The sequence below is a fragment of the Tenrec ecaudatus genome, chromosome 10, assembly GCF_050624435.1.
Source record: "Tenrec ecaudatus isolate mTenEca1 chromosome 10, mTenEca1.hap1, whole genome shotgun sequence".
Taxonomy (NCBI): Eukaryota; Metazoa; Chordata; class Mammalia; order Afrosoricida; family Tenrecidae; genus Tenrec; species Tenrec ecaudatus.
Genome location: NC_134539.1, coordinates 85,444,455 through 85,457,109, shown reverse-complemented (window position 1 = coordinate 85,457,109; position 12,655 = coordinate 85,444,455). Strand labels below are relative to the sequence as shown.

Here is a 12,655-nt window from a genome sequence, read left to right as displayed (position 1 = left end):
CCGAAACTCATGGGGTGCCGGGGACCTAATGAACTTGAGGGCAACTTTTTTAGAGAAGAAATCCAGTGCCCCCTTCAGCCAAACCTCCTCCTTCCCTGCCTGCCTCATGCCTGCTAAGGTGGCAGCCTGGTGCCCATATTAAAACATCATCCCTGATACCAAGGGCTCAAGTAGAAAGGAAATGTTGATGGACACATACATACACGTGTGCCCAAGACAACTGAATGATGGATCCTCATCAGATTTGTAAGAACCCCCCAATAAAATGATGAATGAGGGAAAAAAGAGTTGGGAAGTAAGTCCTTGGGGATAGAAATAAAGCTAGAGATCTCATGAAAAAAACAAGACAAACAACAGCGTCATCCCTGGCTGGCACAAGTAGGACTGGCCCGAGGCTCTTTATTTCAGAGTTTCACCTTCACGTTCAAATCCGCTGGCTGCATTACCTCCCTAAGACATTCACCTGTGAGTCCAACATTCCCTGCGAACGTTTGCAGACATTCAGCAAAGTTCAAAGAATTTCACACCGAGCCCCCAGATACCCACCCCCTGGACATCACGGGCAGTGAACATCTTACTCACCAAGCCAGGATCAAACTGGCCAGGCCCCAAACCTCCCACGCCTCTCTCGGAGTGCCTGGCCTATGCCAATGGTTAGCATGACTGGCTGTTGGCAGAAGGGTCCGATGTCCACGTCTCCTCAAAGGCAACCCCGAAGAAAAGCCACTTCTGAAAAGTCAGCCATCCCAACTGCCCTGCAGAAGATCCGATTAGAAGGTCCTGGAGAGAGTGGGCAGGGGTGGGGGGACGTAGACCAGAACAGGTCTGGAGCTGAACTCACCTCCGAGTAAGAGATCAAAGTGGGGGCACCGACCCAAAGCCAAGTTCCGAGCGAGGGCTGGGACAGAAGGAGAAAGGGGAGTCGGAAGCACAGGGAGGACGAGGGGACTGCAGCGATGAGCTGGATCGAAGGTGCAAGGATGGTTGGGTATAAAACTACAATGTGCTCCGTCAGCCTGCACCTAGTTCACAATAAAACATTTTGCTATAATGATTATATGTAGAGAACTGCTATGTATATTAAAATAAAAAATATTTTAAAGCAGCCATTGACAGCCCTAGAAGCTCCAGTTATGCCCTGACACCCAAGGGTTCCCCGGGTATCAGAATTGCCTGGATGGCAGTCGGTGCTGGTGGTGGATCCATCCGTCCATTGGATTCTTTAAAAATCCACGTGGAATGTCGTTTCCTGGGCTCCTGAGCCAGGCTCTGAGCATCTGTCCCCTGAGTCAATCCTCCAAATAATAAAAGATGCTCGGGGACTTTTGTCCCGGTCCACCTCCCTTATCTGATGCAGAAACCATGTCTGCAGTCAGAGAGCAGTCAGACAGCCTCTGCTAGGCCTCTCCCTTTGTCTGGAAGCTCCCTCTTAAAACCTCCAAACTCCCCCGCCCTCCAGTCGATGCTGACTCATCACGGTCCTATAGGACAGAGTAGCACTGCCTGTGGTGAGTTTCAGAGGCTTTAAGTCTTTAAGTCTTTACAGGAGTAGAAAACCCGGTCTTTCTCCCAAAGATGGTTTCGAACGTTTGACCTTACTTACGGTGAGCAGCCCAACTCTTAACCCACTACGCTGCCAGGAGCCCCTGCCCACAGAGAGAGCTGACTCCAAAGAAGGTTACTTACCTCTCTGGGGCCAAATTGATCTCGAGACCTCCCTCCCTCCTAGTCACCTGCCCTCAGGGACATGCTTCACTGCCTCAATCACCGCGCCTTCCTCCTCCCGCCCCCGCCGAGACGTCCCAGAACTGGACACCACTCTCCAAGAAGGCCTGGTCAGAATTTTTCATCCCTGAGCCAAAAACAGTATTATCAGATGATCTTTCTACATTCCTCTGGGACAGGCAGGAGACTGTACAATAAAATGATGGTCCTGACAACAGACATCTTATTCACCACCTGAGGACCAGACAAGCCGGGCCCTGGAAACTCTCAGGAGAGACAGAGAGAGAGGGAAAGAGAGAGAGAAAGAAAGGTCCTCGAGTCCTCTTCTGCTGGCCAGCTTTCCCTGCCGGCCGTCAGCTCAGTGAGAATGACAGATCACATTGACGAAGCACTGGTCACATACCAGACATCATCAGGGGCTATTAGCTGCATCCACTCACATCCTTCTCACCAGAACCCAATAGCGCAGGTCCCCCATCCCTGTTTTCACAGATGAAGCAAGGGAGGCACAGGGGATGGAGCAACTTGGCCAGAACCTACCACGTCCACAGCCATCGAGTTAATTCCGACGCATAGAGGCCCTCTGGGATAGTCGGACTGCTTGCTTTGGGTTTCTGAGGCTGTAAATCTTCTTCCCAGGAGCAGAAAGACTCACCTTTCTCTCTCGGAGTGGGTTCGAACTGCTGTTAGTTAGTTAGTTAGTTAGTTAGTTAGTTAGTTAGTTAGTTAGTTAGTTAGTTAGTTAGCATATAACCCACCACTCCACCCAACCCTGAAAGCCCAAGTCCACTGCTTGTAGAGTTGATTCTGGCTCATTGTGACCACCAGGGCGCCTTAACTTGACAAAAAGTGCATGACCTTCTTCTCTTTACGCCCACCACAGGGAAACACAGAGGGTGCTCCTGAGTGCTGGTGCACGGACTTCATTTCCCAGAGCTCCCTGAAAAACAAACACACACCAGACTCACTGCCATGGGGTCGATCTGGACCCAGAGCAAACCTACACGACCGAGTGCAGCTGCCCCTGTGGGTTTCTGAGACTGTGACTAACTCTTTATGGGAGTAGAAAGCCCCATCTTTCTCGCATGGAGCAGGGGGTGGTTTTGAACGTCAGCAATGAATCACGGCTTCGGCACCAGAGCTCCTGGTAGCCCATCATACATAGCCTTCCGGCTGATACTCCTGCGGCTGCAGCTTTCCCAGCCACCAGCTCTCCGCTGCCTGTCCCTTGTCTCCCACTCTCACAGGACCTTGCTGGAGGGCTACAGCCCACCTGATCAACGAACTCGAGCCAGGATGGAGATGTGTCCCGTCCCAAGTAAATGAACGTGTATGCAGATAGAGAGAGCCCAGGGGGGCAAATAGTCAATGAGCTCAACTGCTAACCAAAAAGTTAGAGATTCGTGTTCACCCAGAAATGCCTCGGAAGAAAGGCCTGGCGATCTAATCCCCCCATGGAGCACAGTTCTACTCTGACACAGAGAACGTCGCTGTGCGTCTGCGTCGTCAGCAGCCAAGTGGTTTTGATATAACGAGGGGTCGTGGTTGGCTACAGATACACAAGTCTCCATACAGATAGGTTGCTGAAGGTGGCCAGGAAGCTGGTATTGACTCACGAGGACCTTACATATAACAGAATGAAATGTCACCTTCAACGTTGTGACCTCAACTTCCAGCACCCTATTGGACAGTGTTCTGTTGATCCAGGGGTTCTCCCGGATTGCTTTCTGGAAGTTGATTGACAGGCTTTTCTTCCTTGTTGGTTTCACTTGGGATGCTCTGCTGAAAGTCGTATATCACATGCGACACCACCGTCTTTGAAGTACTGGTGACAGAGCTTCCATCTCACAAGCTGCCACAGTACCACAGAATGACAGACAGGTGGTGTGGGTATGAGCGTGCAGCGATTGGTGCAAGCACGTTTCCCAGTGCCATTCTCCTTTTGCAGGGGAACTGCAGAACCATTTAGTTAATATATTTAAGTGTATAAATTTACTGTGTGTTATGTATTTGACCAAATCTATAATGATTAGCTATATAATAGAATGTTATCTATTATAAAGTATATACATACCCATTTACATATGAACCTCATTTTCTATGGTGTATTTATATACTAATAGTTGCATACTGGAGATAGTTACTAGATTAAATAGAGAATGTGTTTATAATTTTAACCTTCAAAGGCCAGCTTCATGGCACAGCCAGTGTAAAAGATGGCGGGGGCAAGGCAGCCTTGTGACCTTCTGGCCACCAAATATACACCGCGTCACCCAAGGCTGAGGCTGACGGTAGCCCTGCCTCACTCAGTCTGCTCCCTGGAGACACAAAGTGTTGAGCCTGAAGTATTTGAAATTCAGTTTCAAGAACCCCCAGAAAGCCCTAGGCAGAAAGGAGAGCCCCTGGAGGTGCTGATGGGAGGAGAGAGATTTGGGGAGCCCTCTGAGACTAAAGATGAAATACATTCAGGGTGCGCATTTACATTCGAGCCTCACATAAACAATCAATCATTTTAGTCTCTTTCTGAAATATTGCATCACTTATCAGAAACTTCATGTACGTCTACCCAACTATTCATTGATTACCGGAAATTCAGCTTTAACTGGGCATCCTGCATTTTTATTCGGTAACTCTGTACACCCCATACTTGCTGATCACTGCCCATCTCTGTGCCCCTAGGTGATGGATGGGGTGTATTGCCTTGACTGTCCCCCAACCCAACCCTGCCAGCTGCAAGGTGGCCTTACTGAGCTGAGGGCGCTGAGGGCTCCTGGCTCCGCCCCTGAGATCACACGCCTGCATGGCTGCCCCCAGGGTCCAGGAACCTCCTGAGTACCAATTAGAGGAGAGCTGGAGGAAGTCCCCAAGAGGGCCTCCAATTCCCTCAGCTTTGCTCCTGCCCCTTCTCCATCGAGGAGCCCCAGGCGGCACAGTGGTTCCACGTTGGACTGAGCCCCGAAAGGGCAGTGGTTGGAAATCACTGGCTGCTCTTTGGGAGAAAGACGGGGCTTTCTATTCCCGTAACGAGTTGCAGTTTTAGAAACCCACAGGGGCAGGCCTACCTTGTTCTGGAGTGTCGCCAAGAGTTGGCATCAACTTGATGGCTGTGACTTGGGTTTGGTTATTCCTTATTAGATTGTTTGTTTGTTTAATTCCAAAAGAAGTGCACATTCACAACTGCTGAAGCCAAAGCGGGTGAACAAGTAAATGTGATGAAGAAAGCTGATGGTGCCCGGCTATCAAAAGAGATAGTGACTGGGGTCTTAAAGGCTTAAAGATAAACAAGCGGCCATCTAGCTCAGAAGCAACAAAGCCCACATGGAAGAACACACCAGCCTGTGTGATCGAGTGGTCCCGAAGGGATCAGTTATCAGGCATCAAAGAACAAAAAATCTTATCATTGGCTGCACACCTCCATGATAGGATCGCTGAAGACAAATGGGTGCATAAGCAAATGTGGTGAAGAAAGCTGATGGTGCCCGGCTCTCAAAAGAGATAGTGTCTGGGGTCTTAAAGGCTTGAAGGTATAAGGCATCATGCAAAAAAAAAAGATATATATATGTGTGTGTGTGTATATATATATGTGTGTGGTGTGTGTGTATATATGTATATATATGTATATATATGTGTATATATATATATATATACCATATTGAATGAAGGGGGAAGAGCAGAGTGGAGACCCAAGGCTCAAGTGTCGGCCACTGGAGAGCCCCTCATAGAGGGGTTTAGGAGAGGAGATGAGTCAGTCAGGGTGCGAGGTAGTACCGATGAAGAGCACAGCTTTCCCCCAGATCCTGGATACTTCCTCCCCCCAACTACCATGATCCGAATTCTACCTTGCAGGACTGGATAGGGCAGAGGTTGTACACTGGTGCATATGGAGGCTGGAGGCACAGGGAATCCAGGGTGGATGATACCTTCAGGACCAAGAGTGTGAGGGGCGATGCTGGGAGAGTGGAGGGTGAGTGGGTTGGAAAGGGGGAACTGATTACAAGGATCCACATGTGACCTCCTCCCTGGGAGATGGACGGCAGTGAAGGGGGGGAAGGAAGACTCTGAATAGGGCAAGATATGACAAAATAACAATCTATAAATTATCAAGGGCTCATGAGGGAGGGGGGAGTGTGGAGGGAGGGGGAAAAAAAGAGGACCTGATGCAAAGGGCTCAAGTGGAGAGCAAATGCTTTGAGAATGATTGGGGCAGGGAATGTATGGATGTGCTTTATACAATTGATGTATGTATATGTATGGATTGTGATAAGAGTTGTATGAGCCCTAATAAAATGTAAAAAAAGAAAATGATTAGGGCAAAGAATGTACGGATGTGCTTTATACAATTGATGTATGTATATGCATGTATTGTGATAAGAGTTGTATGAGCCCCTAATAAAATGTTTAAAGAAAAAAATAGAAGTGCACATTCAAATATCACAAGACTGAGTGACCTAGAAAGTCCCTGGTGGGGGGGACCTCCCTCCATAAATAACTCCCATTGACCATCCGATGTCTCTTCGTTCAGATTTCTGCCCTGAACATGGTCTGCTCCGGGCCTCACATGCACGTTCCTACGGTGGTGTTGGTGAACGACGCTGAGCATACTACCGGCTGCCGGAAGAACAAACAAATCCGCCCCACCACGGGCCACCGACAGCATCGGCAAAGCTAGGCACAGCCCTGGTGGTTGGGGACGGGAAGGGTCAGTGAAGACGAGGGAGCCGTCGATGAGATTGATGGAATGGACGGCCCAACCCGAACAACAGACGCCCACGTACCTACAATCTTCAAGACCCGCCGACTGAGCAACGTTTTGTTCTGTTGTCCAGATGGCCACCCCAGATGGGAGCCAACTTCTCTCCGCAGGTCGGGGCTGCCTGCCGCGTGTCTGTGTACTCCTGTGGTTGTGCGCTGTCGTGATACCCAGGGGGTCGGTCTCTTAGGACTCTGAGCCCCTCCGGGGGCTCTGGTGAGTGACAAATTGCACACAGGCACCTTACAGAGCTCGCTACAGACGACCTTGGGTGTTAAAGCCTTCCTGAGCCACGACGGCCCGGGGATGGGGCCCCTATGCAGGGTCCAGGAGGGTCAGAGGGACTGAGATGCCTGTTTCTGTTGGTGGGCGGGGGCAGCCCATCCCTCCAGATCCTCCATTAAAGGAGCCCCGAGTCACTGCCTCCCTTGGGAGACCCTCTGCCGTCTCTGGAGAGCCGGGGCTCCCCCTCAGTCAGGGGTTCCCTACTTGCAACCTCATGGAGGCCACGTGACACCAGCGGCTGCCAAACCCCTGGGCAATACCACGAGCCTCCTGGCCTCAAACGGGTTGGGTGACATTCACTTCCAGGCGCTGTCCTCCAGACCAGCTCAGTCATTAGCAAATGCCTCCGTGGCGGCTGTCACACTGACAGCCAGTGGAGACCCTGCTCCCCGGACAGGCCACCCCCAGCTGCCTCTCAGCTGCTCCACGGAGAGGCGGAGACTGCTCTCTCAGGTCCCAGCCACCGTGAACCCGAGGCCCGGTGAAAGGGGGCACGGGACCCAGGTGAGGATGCCAGTCTCATCTTGGCAAGATTCTAACCTGAAACTCAAGGGATGCGGGCATGTACGTCTGTGTGTGAGATCTGGGGGCGTGTCCGTCTGCGTGTGTCAATGAGTGTGAGGACGTGTAAGTGTGTGTGTGTGAGGGTGAGCCTGTGAGGGTGTCTCTCTAAGCCTATGTGTAAACAGGTGTGAGCACAAGTCGGTGTGGCTGCGCGTGTCAGCCTGGGCGAGTGTGTGTGTGTGTGTGTGTGTGTGTGTGTGTGTGTGTGTGTGTGTGTGTCTACCTACGAACTTGGTGGTCTGTGTGGGCCAAGTCTGTGTCTGAGTGTGTGTGTGTGAGTATGCCTACGAAAAGTTGTTGTTGCTGTTGTTTGTTGTTGTTGTTGGCTATCGCATGAATTCCAACTCAGGACAGTCCCATGTCCAGCAGAAAAGCCCTGCCCGGTCCCGTGCCAGCTTCGCCGCTGTTGGGTTTGGCTTTCTGGATGCTGCTGGGTTTGCTGTGTGGGAGAGAGCGTGCTTGTCTGAGTTTGGGGAGTGTGGAGGCCAGTCTTCGGGGAGTGGGCGTGTAGATCTGTGCGTGGATGTGTGGATGCACTCCTGTGCTTGTGGCCTCCGGTGGGACAGGGGTCATAGATAGAGCTTGCGCTATAGGGCCTTGTGCTGGGGGACCAGTGGGGAAGCCCGGTGCCCAGGAGTATCACTCTGTCCCAACACAGGGTTGGCAAGGGACTGTCCTAGAGGTGAGCTGCTGCTGTGGGTGAAGGTGGGCACGGGGGCAACTCCCCTTGGACAAGCCAGCTCCTGCCTCTTGACTGCTCAGAGACAGGCCTGTTTAGGGTTACTCTGGAGATCGAGAGGGACTTGGGCAGCTATTTCCACCTGTGCTTCTGTAGCTGTTGCTCCTCTGACCGAGGTTGGGAGGCTCTCCTTGGGGCCCAGGGAGCCTTCCACAGAGCAGCTGATGGACAGTGTGAGCTGCACAATCAGGCCGACCTGGGTTCGAATCCTGGGTCTGCCCTATGCAGCAGCGGGACTGTGGACAAGTGAGTTCATTGGAGCCCTGCACCTCAGTCCCCTCGTGGGTAAAGGGTGGCGAGGTCTACCTTCCAGAGCTGTGGTCAGGACTGAAGGAGGAAGGAGTGCAAAATGCCAAGCACATAATTAGGATTCAATAAACGGGCGCTGTTGTAATTAGTCATTATGAGCTCAGCTGGCCCCATCTCACCTCAAAATGCGTCCCAGTCCCCCCTCTCCCCAAGTCTCCTAAAGCATCCATGGGGCGGGGGGCTTTGCTATATAATATGTGGGTCCTAATGTAACGATCTTGTACCCCAACAAGATGTTCCCTGTATGTCTTCTGCTGTGGTCTCCCTGCCCCCACCTCCACCCAAGGTAGAGCCGAGCCTGGAGGAGGAATTCAAGGATAGGGAAGAAAATGTAAGGAGAAGGGAGAGGAGGGAGGCATCAGAGAAAGGGGGTGGGGGAGGAGGTGGGGAGGGTGGGAGCTTTCTCAAAGTGCGTGGCATGCCACTCTGGAGCTGAGCGGGAGAAAGAATTGTCTGGCGCAGCCGTCAGTGGGGACCTGGGCCATCCTTGCTTTCCCTCAAGTGCAAATGAGGAGTGGAGGGATCTCCTCCAGCCCTAGGAGGGCACTGCTTCCTGACAGGACTAATATCTGCTCACCCAATACCCGATCTTTCATGGTAATAACGCTCCCTCTCGCCCATGGAATCTCTTCCCTGTCTGCCATTCTCCGTCGCATTCTTGAGTGGCCTTGGGCTAGTCCCTTCCCTCTCTCTGAGCCTGGGTTTGCTATTCCATAAAGCTAGGGAGTTTGAATAAAGGATCTCTAAAGTCCTTTCTAAGGAGCCCTGATGGCATAGTGCCTTATTCATTGGGCTGCTGACCACAAGGTCAGAAGTTCAAACCCGCCGGCCTCTCCAGGCGAGAAACAGGAGGCTTTCTACTCCCATTAAGATGTACAGACTTGGAACCCCACGGGGGCAGCTCTACTCTGTCCTACAGGGTGGCTGTGTGTTGGGATCGACTCGATGGCAGCAGTTTCTTTGAGTTTTCGAGACTTTTCTCCCTGTAAGCCAATTGCTATCACGTCATTCCAACAGCTGGCAGCTCATGATGGTCAGGGTGGAACTATGACTTCAAGGTGGTGTGTGGGGGGGGGGTGGAACAGATCACCAGGCCTTTCTCCTGTGACACCTCTGGGTGGACTTCAACCTCCAACCTTTCACTTAGCAGCTGGGCACTAACCAGGGATACACCCTCCTCTTTTTCCTCATGGATCCTCTATCGCCGCCTTACTGTTTTGATAGCTGTTACCGTGACAACATACACTGCTGATCATTCTCCCCCTTTATATTGTTTTAATATTTTTCCCCTAGAAAAGAAAACAACTCCCCATGAGGCTCTTCAATGACACGAAGGACTTTCTCGGTCATTGATTCTCCCCAGTGCCTAGCTTGGTACCTGCCACTTTAGTACCTGGTCCCTCATAGGGACGGACGGACGGGTGGAGGGGTGACACTGCCGCCATACATCTGAGCTATGGGCAGTTCTAGAATGCAGGGGGGCTTGTTACCAGTCAGCTGACCTGAGAAAAGCCCCAGCCAACCTGGCAAAGGTCCCCTTTTAGTTTAGACATTGGCAAGTGTGTTATGAAATGAAAACTCCTAAGACGCCCTGACATCACCATCTTATAATTTTTTTTTTATCCACTGCCCATCCCTTGCCTAATCTAGTGTCATCTTGTCCGCTTAGTCTCTGTGGATGAGTTGTCTCTGTGTCAGGGGTGTGTGGTTCCAGTCATCCACATCATCAGGATCATCTGGAGGGGAGGGGGGCAGGGGGGTCAGATCCTCGGGAGTCATCACAGGGGTCACCAAGTCCCTTTGGGAGGGGGGCTCCTCTTGCCTTAACAACCGCATCTGGCACTTAATTGAGCGCTCACTGTGTACCAGATTCTTCGCTGGCATTAACTGTGCACCCCACAAAGGGTATGAGCGGAAGGTAGCCCTAGAATTACTATCAGCCCTGACTTACGGATGGGAAACTGAGGCTGCTAAGGGACATTAAGCGACTTGCCCAAGGTTGTGCAGACAGTGGTGAACAGATCCAGGAACTGGATACAGGCCCCAGGGTCTAGGGTTGGCACCCTTGACTCCCACAGACTGGACCAGCCTGCAGACCCACCTCAGACACCAAAAGTGGAAAATTCTGGCCAAGGTTTTGGAGTTGCCTCTTGAGTCTCAGGTCCCCTCCCCCACCTGCCTATCTCTTTGCTCTTTCTCCATGGTGAGCCATTTACAACTCAACTCGGCCCACAGAGTTTGGGAGCAAGCCAAGGGAGGGGAGACGCCCAGGGCTTTGTGATCTCTATGGTGTGTCCTGCGTGGACGGAGGCCGCCCCAGCGTCCATGCGGTCCTCGTGTCCCAGGGGCCAGTGCTTACATTACTGATGCTTCCTCTCAGCGACAACCGGGGGACCAGGGGTCACCACCTCATCCTCGCTCTGAAGCAGCTGCCCTGGATGACCACAGGGGAGGAAGTTCCAGCGGAGGCGTGGGGATCCTCACCACCTGGTCAACTAAGTGTCTCCGTCCCGTTGCCTTGGGGAGCCCTGTGCTTAGTTCAGTGATTCCGCCGTGACGTAGAACATCTCTGGGAGCCCCCGCCCCCAGCCCGTTTTGCTCTCAGAGCAGGTGGACCCCTCACCTGGTTCCTTTATGGGGTCGCTCTGCCTTTGACCTCTGACAGTACGGTGCCTCTCGGTCTCGCCTTACTGTCTCACCAGACTTGGTTTCCAGGGCTGTGGGCCTTTCCAACCTCCCAGACATCTCCAAAGAGGAGCAGCTACTTTCCCAGAGGCTCTCCCACCTTCCCAAAGAATTTGAAGAATGATGGGGCCGCGGAGGGTGGAGGAATGGGCCCTGGCGTGATTACTTTGCGGGCAACCAGCACTGGGATGTGTGCGTCCTGAGTTTCGTTGTCTCGGCTTCATGTACCACACAGAACCCAGGAATGAGCGTGCATGGCAAGTGACAGGGACCTGTGGCCCGCACCAGCTGAGGACGGAGGTGGGGGATCATCAGCCTTTCTGGGTGCAGGCCAGACTCGGCTGAGACTGGAGGTGGGGTGGGGGGCATGTTCAGGCTGCATGTCCTTCCTCCTGCGGTGACTTCCTGGGTTGACCAGGTAGTCAGGTGGTGACCTCGTCACCTCTCTGTCACGGTTCATGGGAGAGCACACCTTCGTCACACGCCACACACACCCTCCTGTCAACAGGACCGGGCTCTCTTGAGATCTGTCCCCTTCTCCCGGCTCTGAGAGGCCCCTCACTTCCTCCTAAGGGTCTTGGCTCTTCCCTTGGTTCTTTTCTGCCTGGACCTGGAAGCAGGGGAAGGATCCCCAGGCAGACTGGGGGAGGGAGGGAGCGCAGGCTGATGGCAACCCCTCCCTCTCACAGCCTCGGGCCCCGCCCCCGGGAGTGGCCATGTCGGAAGGCGGCAGCAAGGACAGCTCGGGCAGCGAGTGCCCGGTGTGTTACGAGAAGTTCCGCGACCTGGACGGCGCCAGCCGCACGCTGAGCTGCGGCCACGTGTTCTGCCACGACTGCCTCGTCAAGTACCTGCTCTCCACCCGCGTGGACGGGCAGGTCCAGCGCACCATCGTCTGCCCCGTCTGCCGCTACGTCACCTTCCTCAGCAAGAAGAGCTCCCGCTGGCCTTCCATGCTGGACAAGAGCTCCCAGACCCTGGCCGTGCCGGTGGGCCTGCCTGCCGAGCCACCGCCGGACACTCGGGGCCACACGAACCCCCTGGCCACCTCCCAGCCCGTCTGGAGGCCATCTGAGAGCCCAGGGAGGCTGCCAGGCAGCCCGGGTCGGGGCACCCCGCTCCCCTTGGACCTGCTGCCCAGCCTGCCCCGCGAGCCCCAGATCTTCGTCATCAGCCGTCACGGGATGCCCTTGGGGGAGCAGGACAGCGTCCTGCCGCAGCGCAGCCTGGCCGAGCTCTCCGAGGCCTCTCCCAGCCCCAGCCCGGCCAGGTCCTTCTGCTGCCGGTCCAGGGCCCTGCTGCTCATCACCCTCATCGCCGTGGTGGCGGTGGTGGCTGCCATCTTGCCCTGGGTCCTGCTGGTGAGGAAGCAGGCGTGAGAGACCTGGGACAGCAGAGGCCCAGCCGGGCTGTTCTGAGTCGCTGCCCCGCTCCATGCAGCGAGGTTGGCCCTGGCTCCGGAGGGGGCACAGGCCCTGGTGCGACCCGCTCCCATCAGCGCCCTCCGGACAGGAGGTTAGGCAGAGGGAGGAGCTGGGGCAGAGAAGGGCAGCGAGGGGGAACCAGATGGGAAGTTTAGTGGCATTGTGTCCTGCTCC

The 12,655-nt window shown here is 53.7% G+C and overlaps 1 protein-coding gene across 1 annotated transcript; it reads left to right on the top strand.

Moving 5' to 3' along the window:
• Nucleotides 1-11,773: 11,773 nt before the first annotated feature.
• Nucleotides 11,774-12,436, top strand: RNF222 (ring finger protein 222). The gene has a single exon (XM_075559131.1). It carries the CDS (start codon nt 11,774-11,776, stop codon nt 12,434-12,436), a length of 663 nt encoding a protein of 220 aa, XP_075415246.1.
• The last annotated feature ends 219 nt before the right edge of the window (nt 12,437-12,655 follow it).

Excerpts from the sequence above, each read along its gene's own strand:
- RNF222 (XM_075559131.1), top strand. The coding sequence starts at position 11,774 with ATGTCGGAAGGCGGCAGCAAGGACAGCTCGGGCAGCGAGTGCCCGGTG.